Source organism: Ochotona curzoniae, unplaced genomic scaffold (genome assembly GCF_017591425.1).
Source record: "Ochotona curzoniae isolate NIBS_2020 unplaced genomic scaffold, NIBS_Ocur_1.0 contig_1302, whole genome shotgun sequence".
Classification (NCBI taxonomy): domain Eukaryota; kingdom Metazoa; phylum Chordata; class Mammalia; order Lagomorpha; family Ochotonidae; genus Ochotona; species Ochotona curzoniae.
The window spans coordinates 15,355,426-15,370,016 of NW_024465035.1; the positions used below are offsets into that span (position 1 = coordinate 15,355,426).

General features: G+C 54.3%; 1 protein-coding gene across 2 annotated transcripts in view; it reads left to right on the forward strand.

The window, feature by feature from the left end:
* The first annotated feature begins 8,199 nt into the window (after nucleotides 1-8,199).
* The window catches only part of CMTM7 (CKLF like MARVEL transmembrane domain containing 7), a 29,416-nt gene continuing 23,024 nt past the window's right edge, over nucleotides 8,200-14,591 (forward strand). For both annotated transcript variants that reach the window (XM_040963991.1, XM_040963983.1), the window contains exon 1: nucleotides 8,200-8,380. In XM_040963991.1, coding sequence (XP_040819925.1) covers nucleotides 8,216-8,380 — 165 coding nt within the window. In that variant the 5' untranslated portion in view covers nucleotides 8,200-8,215. The remainder of the gene's footprint in view (nucleotides 8,381-14,591) is intronic.

The following is a 14,591-nucleotide window of genomic DNA, read 5'->3' on the forward strand; positions in this document are numbered from 1 at the left end:
TGATGGCTCTTCATCTTGCCTTCTCCTCCCTCCAGGTTTTTATTAGGGATCTGCTGTGTGTAGCCAGATCTAATTAACATAACACCGCCCCCTGACCATGCTGATTGGTTCAGGGAAGTTCATGTGGCCAGGCCTGCTGCTGAACACTGAGTCTATGATGGTATCTGATGTGTATCAGACTGGTTACTGTCTGCTACGCATTGTGCTTCACGAGTTTCCATTTATGATCTCATGCAGCTCAGAAAAAAATCCTGCAGGACTGGGATACCAAGAGCCACTTTCGAGTTACTCTGAGGACCATATTAAATACTGTCTTGAAAGCACGTGGCCAACAGTAGGTGTTCAATAAATGCTTTCCATTTGAATTTTATTTTTCATTAGGCAAGTGTGTGTATTGGAAGTACAATGTGATGTTTTGATACTTTTCTATGGTAGGATGATGAAGTCATTGCTTACTTTAAGAAGAATTTGAAGGGCAGGAGCAGTGGCTTAACAGGCTAATCCTCCTCCTGCAGTGCTGGCATCTGTATGAGCACCAATTCAAGTCCCAGCTGCTCCACTTCAAATCCAGCTCCCTGCTGAAGCACCTGGGAAGGCAAGAGAAAATGGTCCTTGTCCTTGTGACACTACACTTGTGTGGGAGACCTGGAAGAAGCTCTCGGCTCCTGGCTTTGAATCAGCTCAGCTCTGGCCACTGTGACCATCTGGGGAGTGAACCAGAGAATGGAAGACCTTTCCTTTGTACATCAGACTCGGATAAAAACAAATACATCTTTAGAAAACAAGAAAAACAAAACAAAAATTTTTATTAGAGACACAGACATAACAGGCAGAAATTTCCCATATTTCTTGGTTCATTCCCCAGATGTCCACGATGGCCCGGAGGGAGCAGAGACGAAACCAGGAGGGGGAGCCCCACCCAGACCCCTCCTTTTTTCACTGTCACCACTGTGTCCCGGGGGGCACAGCAATGAGGTCCAGGACTCGAACCCTGACATTCTGATAGAGGAGCCAGAGTTGTGAACAGTCTTAACTTGCAAGGCCAAATGCCTTCCCCTTTTCCATAGAAGGACTAGGAGCGGAGGTCCTGTCCTTGGATGCTGGCGGAGGGAAAAAGTCGGCACCGAGTTGATGACAAATAGTTTGTGACTGCAGGAGAGTACGGGATAGTGATGCCTGGCAGGGAGAGCCAGGCGGAAGGCGCTTCCTGAAGGATGCCACGAAGCCACTGCCAGCACGTCACCCCAAGTGCTGCCAGATGAAGTTTGCAAGGACATGCAGACGTCTGCCAACATCACTGCAGCCAATTCCTGTTATTCAGCAGCAGCTTGCATCATCCTAACAGGTGCACGGGGGCATCCCAGCCAATAGCATTCGGGCTCTTGTCTCTGGCTGGTTCGGAGAAAGCAGTCACCATGGGGTCCAGGAATGATGGGCTGAGTTGGCACCAGCACCAGAAGGGCAGGAAAGGGAAAAATGAAGCAGAGAGAGAGAGCAAGCTAAAGCCAAAAGCCGGAAGTTAACACGGGTGTCCACAGCTCCTTCCTGTGGCAGGGACATCTAGGGTCCCAGTGACGTGGTCAGTGACTTACCCAAGGCTACAGGGAGTAACAGGAATGCCTCGGGCTGCACTTCTGGTTCCCGTTCCCGCTCCCTCCAGCCCAGGGTCCTCTTGACCTCAGGACAGTGAGGGAAGGGCTCCGGTGAAAACTGAACAGGGGGCAAGACAGCACATCAGTTCCAGAAACCTCTTTGTTAATATAAGCATGCTTGTCCCTGTGAGTGACCATGTGATGCAGCAGCTAAGACGTTGCTTGGTTGGCCAGCACTGTAGCATGGCCGCTTAAACCTCTGCCTGACGCACAGGCACCTTGGCAGATGCTGGTTCGAGTCTTTGCTGCTCCACTTCTGATCTAGCTCCCTGCTGATGTGCCTGGAAAAGCAGTGGAAGATGGTTAAGAGTGTTTGGGGCCTTGCATCTTCATGGGAAACTCCGGCTCCTGGCCGGGCTCCTGGCTTCAGATCCACCCAACTCCGGCTGTTGCAGCCATTTGGGGAGTGAACCAGCACAGAAGATCTGTTTCTCTCTCTCTCTGGAATGCTGCCTTTCAGATCAAAATAAATAAATCTTTTTTAAAAAATCCCACTTGGGATGTCTAGGTTTTGTGTCAGGGTGCCTACTTGGAATGTTGGCTTCAATCTGATTCCAGCTGGAAGGCAACAGTGATGGCTCGGGGACTTGGGCCCCTGCCACCCACATGGAGATCCAGGCGGCAGCTCGGCCTTCTCCAGCTATTGCTGGCATTTGGGGAGTCAGCCAACACTTGGGAGATCTTTTTTCTGCTTTTTAAATTAAATATGTGTGTGTATCAATGAGTTTGGTTGTTTGGATTTGTGTGTCTCTGCTACCCAGGAGCCCAAGGTTCCCAGGCAGAGGGTTGAGGGTAGAGCCTCTCGGAAGCAGAAGAGACAGGGAGACAGCCTGAGAGTGTAGCAACATGGCTAACTGTGCGGTTGGAAAGTAAATGCAAAGGAGCAGCATGGTGGCTCAACAGGCTCATCCTCTATGTGTCGCTCTGGTATCCCATGTAAGTGTCGGTTCATATCCTAGCTGCTCCACTTCCCATCCAGCTCCCTGCTTGTGGATTAAGGACAAGGAAGGCCCAAGTCCTTGGAACCCTGCACCCATATGGGAGACCCGGAACAAGTTCCTGGCTCCTGGCTTTGGATTGACTCAGCTCTGGAGGCTGGAGCCACTTTTGGAGTGAACCAGTGGATGGAAGATCTTCCTCTCTGTATCTCCTTCTGTATATCTGCCTCTCCAATAAAAATAAACAATTCTTTTTTAAAAAATACAAAGAGGGTAACATACACCCCTGAGCCCCTGGCCCTGTCCCTTGGGTATTCAGAATCGGGGTCAGTCAGTCCTGATATGGATGGGTTCACTGTGCGTTGGTAACAGCCAAGTGTCTCAGGCTGTGCTGAGCTCTGACAGCAAGACTTGTTATGAAACTCAAGACCAGCTGTGGAAGGGCTGTCTTTCAGAAAATAGGTAATGGAGAAAAAGAAGTTGTACACACACACACAAAAACACACACCCACAAACTCACTCCCTGCCACTAGAATGTATTCCTGCGGGTTTTACAGGACAAGGATGCAGCATAGGCTGCAGTCCGCAGCAGTGGCACTGGCCAGGTCGCCAAGGGCAGCAGCAACAGGTGGGAGGCAGCTCATTTATTCCCATTTGATTGGAAAGAAGGGAGAGCGAGAGAATTTACTTTCTACTGCTCCACCTCCCAATGGCCACGGCAGCTAGGGCTGAGCCAGGCCAAAGCCAGGAAGCTGGCACTCCATCCGGGTCTCCTTCGGGGCTGGCACCTGCTGCCGCGCGTGTGGGTATCAGCAGGAAGCTGGTGAGAACGCCGAGTCTGGACTTAAGCCAGGCACTGCAGTGTGGAGATTCATTCCCCAAGTGACCGCAATGGCCAGTGCTGGGCCGATCCGAAGACAGGAGCCAGGAACCTTCTCCAGGTCTCCCACACAGGTGCAGGCTTTGGGCTGTCCTCAACTGCTTTCCCAGGCCACCAGCAGGGAACTGGATGGGAAGCGGGGCTCCTGGGATTAGAACCGGTGTCCATATGGGATCCTGGTGCATTTAAGGCGAGGACTTCAGCCACTAGGCCACCATGCCGGGCCCAAATACTTTTTTGAAAAAAAATGTGCCTTTTGGTGCAAAAATTTTGAGATTCATGCATATGAAGAATCTGCTAAAAGTGCATATAAAACGTGTATATGTGTATTATGAAACATTTTTATGATTTCAAACTTTTTTTTTTAAAGATTTATTTTATTATTATGTTTTTCATTGGAAAGGCGGATATACAGAGAGGAGAGACAGAGAGGAAGATCTTCCGTCCGATGATTCACTCCCCAAGTGAGCGCAACGGGCCGATACTATGCCGATCCGAAGCCAGGAGCCTCTTCCGGGTCTCCCACGCAGGTGCAGGTTCCCAAAGCTTTGGGCTGTCCTCGACTGCTTTCCCAGGCCACAGGCAGGGAGCTGGAAGGGAAGCGGGGCTGCCGGGATTAGAACCAGCGCCCATATGGGATCCCGGGCGTGCAAGGCGAGGACCTTTAACCACTTGCGCCACCGCGCCGGGCCCCAAACTTTTTTAATATCTAGATTTGGGGAAAGGAGATACAGTGCAGCTCTTAACAAATGGCAAGGCTTTCTTTTCCCCAGAATCTCATTTCCATGTGTCAGTCCGTCCATCCATCTTGGTCTCACTTCTCCTCCCCTCTTGGCATCCCCTCCCCTCCCTTTTCTGCTGTGACTTCCCTGGAGAAATCCTGCTGCGGGCAGACAGCCTTGGCACAAAGCACTGCCGATGCCTGCCATCTGGGTGGTGTGCCAACAGCCTTCTCGGTGCCTCCCAGCGTGTTCCTCTTTAAGCCTTTCACAAGTGGAGACAGTGACATCCACCTGGCCTCGGTGACAGGCCGACCACCCCCTGCTTATTCTCTATGGCACGGAAAACAAAACTGGCCTTTAGGGTGTTTTCCTGTTATCCTACTCCTTCTAGAAGGACTGTCCGGGAGTACGGGTAAGTGACTCACCTGCAAGTTCGCCTGCAAGGTACCCTCCAAGCAGGTCATCCTCTGGAACCCCACGGTCTGCTCAGAGACAGAAAGCAGATGCACAGGACAGGGCCTGGAAATGTGTGACAGTGGTCGCCATCTTTACTGCCTGAAACATTCCCATGACCTCATGGCCAGCACCAGACCTGCCGTTCCTGTCAGTCCGGCTGAAGCAAGCGAACATTAGCCAGTACCTGCCGCGGGATGACAATCCGAATGACAAGAGGTCGTTAGAGAAGAGCCTGTGTCCTACTGTCTCGTGCAAGCAGAGTCCAAGCCTGAGGACAGATGGCCTGTGTTTGGGAAGCCACATCAGCAACTTTTCCTGACCTTGCAGGTGTGTACAGAGCCCCTTCACAGGGGTGGTGAGTGAAGGGGTCAGGTCTAAACCCAGGGCAACCCCGGACCTGGTTTTGCTTTTTGCCAGGACCTGGCTCAGGTGCATTTGCACTTTGGTCTTTCAGTGCCATGCCTGGCCACGTTTCATCCTAACCTGTTTGAGATTCCACCAGTGTGTGTGCATACCTGAACATGGACAGTCCCCTGGGGTCCCCTCCCGACCCCCGGGGGTGAGCAATACCAGCCCCATTTGCAGACGTGGCGGCTGATCCTCCGAATGTCTGAGACATCAGGCAGGTGTAACTGTATCCAATGCTCTTTTCATTCACTCCCTCTACTCCCCGAACCCCCTTGCAATCGAGGATTATTCTGTAGGCACCACAGTTAATACAGCCTGAACATTCATGCGGACAGTCTTAATTTAACAGAGCAATGAAGTCGATCTGACTTGTTCAATCCTAGTCACGTTTATTCTTGGCCCTATTATGGCAATTAAGCATAATTCCATGGCAGTCAGTTCTCCACTGCTGAACTGGAAAATGTTACATGCCGGGCATGGTGGCCAGTGCCAAGCATGTCAGATGGCGCCCAGGACAGCTTCTGCACTTACTTAAAATTTTTTGTTTTTAACATTGCTTACATAGTTAAGAGAGATGCATGCCCGCATGGGCTTCTGACAGCAGTGGGGAGGGTGAGATACAGAGGAAGGTGGGGAGACACACCCTTCAGACCCTGTGTTTATTCTCTCCTGTGTCCACAGGGGAGGAGGAGAGAGGGCCACTACTTGCTGTCAAGCCCCTGGGCAGCCATTACACTGCTGAGGACGAGTGCTAGGCCTGGGGCCTAGCGCGGGGAGCCTAGTGGCTAAAGTCCTCGCCTTGCATCCACCAGCATCCCATATGGGTGCCAGATCGTGTCCCGGCTGCTCCACTTCCCATCAGCTCCCTGCTTGTGGCCTGGGAAAGCAGTAAAGGACAACCCAAGGCCTTAGGACCCTGCACTCGCATGGGTGACCTGGAAGAAGCTCCTGGCTTCAGATCAGCTCAGCTCCAACTGTCGTGGCCACTTGGGGAGTGAACCTGCGGATAGAGGATCTTTGTCTTTCTCTGTAAATTTGCATTTCCAATAAAAGTAAATAAATCATTTTTTTAAAAAAAGTGCCAGGCCTGCGCCATGGGCTTTCCATGCCTTGGTTGATTTAATCCTCCTGGAAGGCTTGAACAATAGTGTTTTCCAGTAGTGGTCACAACCATAAGAAGGATGCGGCTTCCTAATGAAACACCCCTTGAGCGCACACAGGCCTCAGGGACGAATGCTGTGACCAGCAGAACATCAGGAAAGTCCTGACGTTCCAGCTCCAGGCCCAGCTCTGAACTCCTCTGGCAGTTTCCTCTCGCTGCTTCTTGGAATACTCACTCTATAGTGCTCCCCCTCCAAGCCCAAGCCTGGAAGAGAAGCCCATGGAGACACTCTGCTAGATAGCCATGTCAAAGATCCATCTGGGAGCTACAACCCAAATGAGCCTTGGGAGGAGGAGGCTAGCCCAGCTGCCATCTGACTGCCACAGCAGGAGGGGCTCCAAGAGAGAACCACCTCACTGAGCCCAGCTACATCAGAGCCAAGAGGGGATACATTAAAGATAGATTTTATCTGAAAGGCAGAGTTATAAAGAGGAAATGGAGAGAGATCTTCAATGGCTGGTTCACTCCCCCAAACAGCCAGGGCTGCCCCACACTGAAGCCAAAAACCAAGAACTCCATCCTGGTTTCCCACAATGGTGGCAGGGGCCCAAGTCCTTGGGCCATCCTCTGCTGCTTTCCCAAGTGCATTAGCAAGGAGCTGGATTGGAAGTGGAGCAGCTGGAATTCAAACTGGTACTCAGATGGGATGCTGGCACCATTGGTCATGGGTTAACCCATTTCATCACAATACACACCAGCCACAGGATATATCATTTGAAGCTAAAATCCGTTGGGGGTTCTTTGATCATCACAGGAGGATAAGTGGGTCAGGAGGTATATGTGAGTTTTTGTCCTCATTTTTTAGATGGAAAACTAACTCCCAGAGGGGGGTAGAAATTTCCCACCTTCACCAGGCTGGTGGGCAGTAGTTAGGGTTTAAACCCAAGGCAGCATGATGCCTCCTGTAAAATGCCACCTGTCATGTAATCCTGTAGAATTCCCACCTGGAAAATTCCCACCTGCACCTCCTCCCGCAACCTGCCTACCACACACCTGGCAGGTGAGGTGTCTTCCCCAGCACCTGACTCTAACAAGGGGACTCAATCACTCAGGAACCCCTAAAACTATTGGTTGGCGGCTGCTGTAGTGTTGTGGAGGGTTGAGCTGCTGCTTGTAATCAGAGGGCCTCGTTCAAGTCCTGGCTCCTCCACTCCTGACCTAGCTGTGGCCCAGGATGCGTTAGCAAGGACTCCCATTCCGGCGCCCTGCGAATACACACCCTGGGAGGCAGTGGGGCATGGCTCCAGTAGCTGGGCCCCTGCCATCCGCCCACGTTGGGGACCTGGATGGAGTTCCTGGCTTCTGGCCTGGGAAGGACTAGCACGAAGAAAGTCACTTAGATGACTGGTACGCGGGTTCTATTAGAAACAATAGGCAGAAGGGGGAGAGAGCGTAAAGAGCGCTAGGTGTGCATCAACAGGTGAATGATGGAACCTTGCAAACGTGTTTTCACTTAGAGGAAAGCTACTCAGCCATAAAAAGGATGGAACTCGGGATAGGAACTACGTGTCTTGCCAACAGTCTGAGTCTTTAAAAGCCTCAACGCTGAGTGGAGGAAACAAGACAAACGGTAATTAAGACTTTATTTCAAATACAGGCAGTCCACCAACCTCTACACAGTGCTGTGGCAGGTTACGCTGGCCGCCGCCCGGAGCACAGACGGGTCCAACGCACCCGTCGGGCAAAACACCAGCTGCGGGGTAGTGAACATGGACCAGGTGCCCGGAGCACGCGTCCTCGCGGTGTACGGAGCTGGGGGCGCCGAGCCCAGCTGGGCCCGGGGCGCCCTCGACCCCGGGATCCCCTGCGTACACCGCCGGGGCCGGGCGGCCGTGCGCTCCCTTCCGGAGGCGGCGGCAGGACTCGCCGGCGCCTCGCCCTTCCCCGGCGCCCGCCCGGCCGCAGCCCGAGGCCGCCCCGCCCAGGCCCGCCCCGGCCCGGCCCGCCTCTCCTTATCTGGCCCCGGGGGCCGCGGCCAGCGCGCTGGGGGCCGCGCGATGTCGCACGGAGCGGGGCTCGTCCGCACCACGTGCAGCAGCGGCGGCAGCGCGCTCGGACCTGGGGCCGGCGCGGGCCAGCTGGGGCGCGCCGGCCCCTCGGAGGGGCTGCTGGACCACGGCTACCCCCGCACCCTCGCGGCCCTGCTCAAAGTGGCGCAGATGGTGAGAGAGCGAGCGGAAGGGTGCGTGGGGGGACGTGGGCCGGGTTCCTCGTAGGGGCCAGGGAGGGTAGTGCCCGGGTACCTCCTACCCCAGCGTCTTCAAGCCAGCCGGGTTGGTTCGACGAAGACTTCCCCCTACTTCTCCACGGCGGGGCTGGGCTCTCGAGTTCTCCCTGCTGCCGTCCGCGGGTCCCCCCCAAACCGCCAGCCAAAGTTCGCTTTCCTCTTCCTCTTGTGGCGGCCGCTTCGAACCCGAGCTGGAGCGGGCGGTGCAGGGAGAAGGCGGCCCGCGGAGGTGCTGAGGCATGGAAACTCCGCCGGCCCTCGGGCTGCGGCCTCGCGGCCTTCGGCTCCCAGCGCGCGGAGCTTCCCGCTGCGGACGCAGTTGCTTCCCGCGGAGGGGCCCCGAGGGTTTGCGTCCCGCGCGGCTCTTGCGTGGGGGCGAGGGCCGGCTGTGTTGGTCACCTGCGCTCTGGGTTTCCAGGCTGGGTGGATGGTGGACTGGGGAAGGCCTTTTGGGCGGCTGGTAGGACTGAGGACTCTGGAGTAACCCGCAGCAGCCGGTGCGCCGGAGTCTCCCACCAGGGCAGACACGGGTAGCCCACCTTCGTTCCTTGTTCTCCTCGCTTTTTCCATCCCCCCTCTTTTGCAGTTTTTAATCTTAAATGCCTTTGCCATGGCTGGGCTGCTGCCGTCCACTCGTGGTTAATGTTTGCTGTCTGGATTCCTCTTTTGAAAAGAGGTGGGAGAGGAGGAATGTGGGGGCGAGACATAGGGTCCCAACTCCCCTCCCCACTCTACCCCCCAGGTGCTGGGCTGGCCTAGTGGCCACAACGTTGTGAGTCCAGTTGCTGAGTGGGCAGAAAAGTGGCTCTCATTTCCTGCTTGGGGCAGAGCGGAGGGGGAGGAGGGGGAGGAGGGGGAGGAGGGGAAGGGGGCTGCATTCCCAATCCCCAGAGGGGACTGAGAATGGTTCCGAATGGACCCAAAGTTCGAACTAAAGGCATGTTAGTCACAGGCCCCCCGGAAGGTCTGGTGATGAGACGTGCTGACCTGGGCATTTTCTTCCTGTCCAGGCTAAGAGATTTAATGGCCAAAGAGAGACCACCAGTCCGCATGGGCTGGGGGAGACAGACCCACCAGAGCATGGGAAGTGATGAGCTTTGTGGGTGAGAGCCCGAGATCAGAAGTTGCTGTGTGTTTCCCTAAGTTCAGTGGACAAAGGGGCTGCTTCCCAACCCCCCCGCCCCTTGGGCTGGCCTCCCGTGTGTGGCCCTTGGACCGGCTTGCGGGCCTTGGTACTGAAAAACAGAGGCTGGAGGCATGCAGAAGGACTCCATCCGACAACAGCTTCCCCGGTGCCCCCTGTGAAAGCATGCTAGGGTGCTCCTCTGTCTTGCCTCGGGCGTGCCAGGCTAGCCGTGTGCCAGGACCCCCTAGAAAAGAGGTCACGTAGGGCTGTGTGCTTTCTTGTCTCTCCCCTGCCTGCTGTTTCCTGGGCCCCTGCCCAAGCATCCTGATGTTTGCTCTGTCTCTGCTCACCACACCAAGCTCTCATGTGGGGGAGAGGCAGAAGCTGCTAGCACAGTGCCATCCTCTGGGCACTCTAAGCAGGTCTCGTTGAAAAGGCTGCTGCTTTGGGGAGCAGCTTGCCCCACCTTGGCCTGTTCCTTCTGACTGCGGGAACAGAAAACGGGGGTTTCTCAGTGAGTGTTGGCTTTTGATCTGCCACTCTCCCGTGTGTAATTCTTTTTATTATTAAAGATTTATTTTATCTATAGGCATGGCAGAGTTGCAGAGAGGGAGGGCAAGACAGAAAGAGAAATTCCATTTGTTGGTTCACTCCCCAAATGACCACAGTGGCCAAACCTGGGCCAAGTAGGAGGCAGGAACTTCACCCAGGACTCCCGTGTGAGTGCAAAAGCCCAAGCACTCCAGCCATCTTCCACTGGGTGCACTGGCAGGGAGCTGGATTAGAAGTGGAACAACCGGGATTGGAACCGGTACCCAGATGGGACACCACCATAACAGGCAGTGGCTGATTATGAACGCCACAATGCCAATCCCTCCAGGTGTAATTATTTTAAATTAAAAAGTTTCATTTGTATTTATTTTGTTTATTTAGAGGGCAGAATGCTAGAGAGAGAGCTGGTCTACCCGCTGCTTCACTCTCCACATGGCTGCCACAGCCGGGCCTAAGCCAGCCTGAAGCCGGGAGCCCCAGAATTTCACCCTGGCTTCCCTTATGTGTAACAGTGGCCCAGATGTTTGGACCAGTCGCAGGGAGCTTGACCAGAGGTAGACTCAACAATCTGCACTAGTGAATTGGAAGCTGGTGTCACAGGCAGTGGCTTAGCTCACTGTGCCACGATGTTGGCACCAGCATAGCCATGCACGTTGATGTGTCATCTCCTGAGGGGCCGAGCAGGGTGTTGGACAGGTGAGGAAGCTGCACCAGCTGCCGGGAAGTGCTGTGTGAACCTGGACTGCACACATCCACCCAGGCTGGGAGGCAAGGTCTCACGGAACCTGCAGGACACGGCACATCTCACGTCTGGGTTTCCTTTTGGGAATGCACAGCCCAGGACGGGGGTAGGGGACTTCAGCCTCCGTCATGGCTGAGAACAGCCCTGTGAATCAGGAGGGGCCCTATGTGCCCCAGGCCAACCCCTGCCTTATGTTCCGTGTTCTGTCCCCGTGGAGGAGGGGCAGGAGGGGGCTTCTGGGCTGCCCTCAAGGGCGATCTGCTGGGGCATGAGCAGTAGTCAACACCCTCAGAGCCAGGACCCTGACATGGGGACAGAGACAGCATATTTCCGTCTTCTGGTTTGCTTCCCAAATGGCATGAGCAGGGAGTTGGCTTGGGAAGTGGAACAGCCGGAACTCCAACCTGTGCTCTGTTGTGAGACAGCATCCCACGGGCTGGCTTGACCCTTTGCACCACAATGCTGGTCCCCTGGGGGTTGCTTTTGTTTGTTTTTTCAATATTATTTTACTTGAAAGAATCACAGAGAGATCTTCCATCCAACTAATTCATTCCCCAAGTGGTTGTGACAGCCCAAGCTGAGCCAGTTCAAAAGCCAGGAACCAGAAGCCTCTTCTAGATCTCCCATGTCAGTGTAGGGACCCAAGGACTTGGGCCAACCTCCACTGCTTTTCCAGGCACAGTGGCAGGGAACGGGATGGGAAATAGAGCAGCTGGGACTCGAACTAGCGCTCAGATGGGATGCCAGCACCACAGGCAGAGAATGAGCTTGCTACGCCACCACGCTGGCCCCTGCGTGTTCCTTCTGCACATTCACTGACATGCCTCTTCAATGCTGAAACCTGGAGAGACACAAAAAAGCAGACGCTCCTGCTGCTTCTCTCTAGGAGCAATGCTTAAATAACACATTATAGTATTTTTCTTAGGAATGTTTTAAAGATTTCTTTATTTTTATTTGAAAGGCAGAGTTACAGAGAGAGGAGAGACACAGAGATTTTCCATCCACTGATTCACTCACCAAATATCCTCGCCAGCTGGAGCTGGGCCCAATCAGGAGCCAGGAGCTTCCTCTGGGTCTCCTATGGGAGTGTGGGGGCCCAAGGACTGGGACCATCCCCCACTGCTTCCTCAGGCACATTAGCAGGGAGCTGGATCAGAGGTGGAACACCCAGGACTCGAACCAGTACCCATGTGGAATGTAGGAGCCACAGGCAGAGGCCATACCACAGCATCGGCTCCAGCTTTGTTCATGCTCTCCTGCGTGTGGCTTTCCACGATGTTGTTGTGGCTGGATAAGGTGCCATGGGCCCTGTGACCCCCACCTGCTGCCCCATGGCTCCCCATGTTGTGCCCAGGTACAAACAAGGCTGGAGGAAGCAGTGCAGGCCTTCGTTGTAGAGACATCCTGGTGGAGGAAAACTCCCTAACTCAGTCCTCAGGCTAGATGGCCTTGGCCTCTTCAGAATGGAGTGCCCTGGCCCTTCCCAGGGGGTGGGCACCCAGCAGTCCTCCCGGGGGGGGGGAGTGAGTACATGGCCCCTCCTCTCCCTGCAAGGCTCTGAGTGGGGGGTGGGAGGGCGGTGTTTCACGTCATCATGGTGTTTTTGGTCCCTAGTGCTTCCAATTGCACCTGTACTTGAGGAATGGCCTGAGCGCCTGGGGGCACCTGGTGATGGCACCGCCGTCCACGGGGAAACCCTCTCATGGCCAGGATGCCAAGCTGAGGGATTTGGTGATATCTGCAAGGGTGCTCCAGACCACCACCTGCTGCCACGCTGGGCAGTGCTGGGCAGGGGTGGTGAGATGATACTGGACCCAAGGGGTCCCCGGGCTACACAGGGAGTCTGGGGAGCAGCACGGACTCGGTGCCGAGGGCCCCACGTGGGGCGCTCCCGGCGTGGACCTGTACGTTCTCCCAGATGCCTGTTTCTGAGCGTTTCCTCGCCTCTCCCTTCCTCCTTGTCCTGGCACTTCCTGTGCAGCTTGGGGTCTGCATCTGTTTCCTCCCTGTCCCTCTGTGGGCTCGCTGGTTCCCTGTTCCCCTGATCTAACGCCCTGGGTCCACCCAGTACCTTCCTGCCTCACACCCCACGCCCTGCAGAGCAGGGTGGGGTCTGGGCGGCCTCCCGCAGCTGGAGGGGCACCTGGTGCAGATCTGAATCAGCGAGGCCTTGACAGGCTGTTTCTCTCTCCCTGCTGCTAACTTGGCATGTTCGAGCAGTTTTCATCAGTACCTTAAAAAGTTCAAGGGAAATGGAATGGAAAGATAGATTTTTTAAAAAAATTTTCATGGGCTGATGTGGCACGGCCCGTTAAGCCACGCTTGCCAAGACTGCAGGCCATGTCAGAGCTCCAGTTAGAGTCCTGGCTGCTCCACTTCCGATCCGGCTCCATGCGAGTGCACCTGGGGAGGCAGGGGAAGAGGACCCATGTGCTAGAGTTCCTGCCACCTGTGAGGGAGACTCTGATGGAATTCCAGGCTATGCTATGTTCCCATCTGTTTGAAGCACTTTTAAATTCTACTTATTTGAGAGAGAGAAAGGTACCTGCCATGCACTGCTTCATTCTCCAAATGGCCATGACGGCCCTAGGCCAAGCCAAACCCAGGTCTCCCGTGAGTGACCGGAAACCAATTGCTTGGGGCATTGCTGGTGCCCCCCAAAGGGGGGACTCGCAGGGAGCTGAGCCAGGCTTTAAACCCAAGCACCCCAATATGGGACACTGGTACCTTAACGTGCTTAACCACCAGGCCATATTAATTTATTAATCATATTAATTTTTATTGCTCTCCGCAGATTGATTTTTTTTTTTTTTAGCTTCCACACAGGACAGCGAACTCCTGTGTCTGCCTAATTTCATGTACCATAATTACCCGGTCCCGCCAACTCTCTCTAAATGGCAGCATTTTGTCCCCTGCATTGCCCCGCCCAGGAACACCTAGATCGATGCCTTGTCTTGGCTGTTGTGGGTACTGGTGCAGTGAACACGAGCGGGCAGACATGTTCCATAAGCTGATGGCATTTCCTTTGAACTGAGGCCTACAAGTAAGGTAGCTGGGGCACATGGCAGAAGTGTCCTTAGGGTTGGGAGAAGCCCCCATCCTGTTCTCCCTGACAACTGATTTACTTCCTGTTCCCGCCCATAGAAACGTCTCCATGTATACAAACGGTTCCCTTTTCTCCACGTCCATGCCAGCACAGGTTTCATCTTTTTGGTAAACTGGCACTTTTTTTTAAAAGATATTAATTTTTATTGCAAAGGCAGATTTACAGAGAGAATGAGAGTGAGAGAAGCATCTTCCATCTGCTGGTTCACTCCCCCAAGAAAGCACAACGGCTGGAGCTGAACGAATCAGCAGCTGGGAGCTCCCTCTGGGGCCCCTACATGGATGCAGGGGCCCAAGGCTTTGGGCAGGCCACCCTCGGCTGTTTTCCCAGGCCACAAGCAGAGAGAGCTGGGTGGGACGTGGAGCAACCAGGACACAAACTAACGTCCCTATGGGATCCTGCTTGAGGGAGGGAATAGCCGATTGAGCCAGTGCCCCAGCGCCTGGTAACCACCATGCTAACTGGAGTTTTGATGCATCTCCTTCATGGCTAGTGACATTGAGTGTTTTTCCACCTGTTTGTTGGCCATCGTTTTTGTTTGTTTGTTTGTTTTTGTTTTTCTGAGATGACTCTAATCAGGTCCTTTACTTGTTTGTTAATAGGACTGTGAGGTTTTTGTT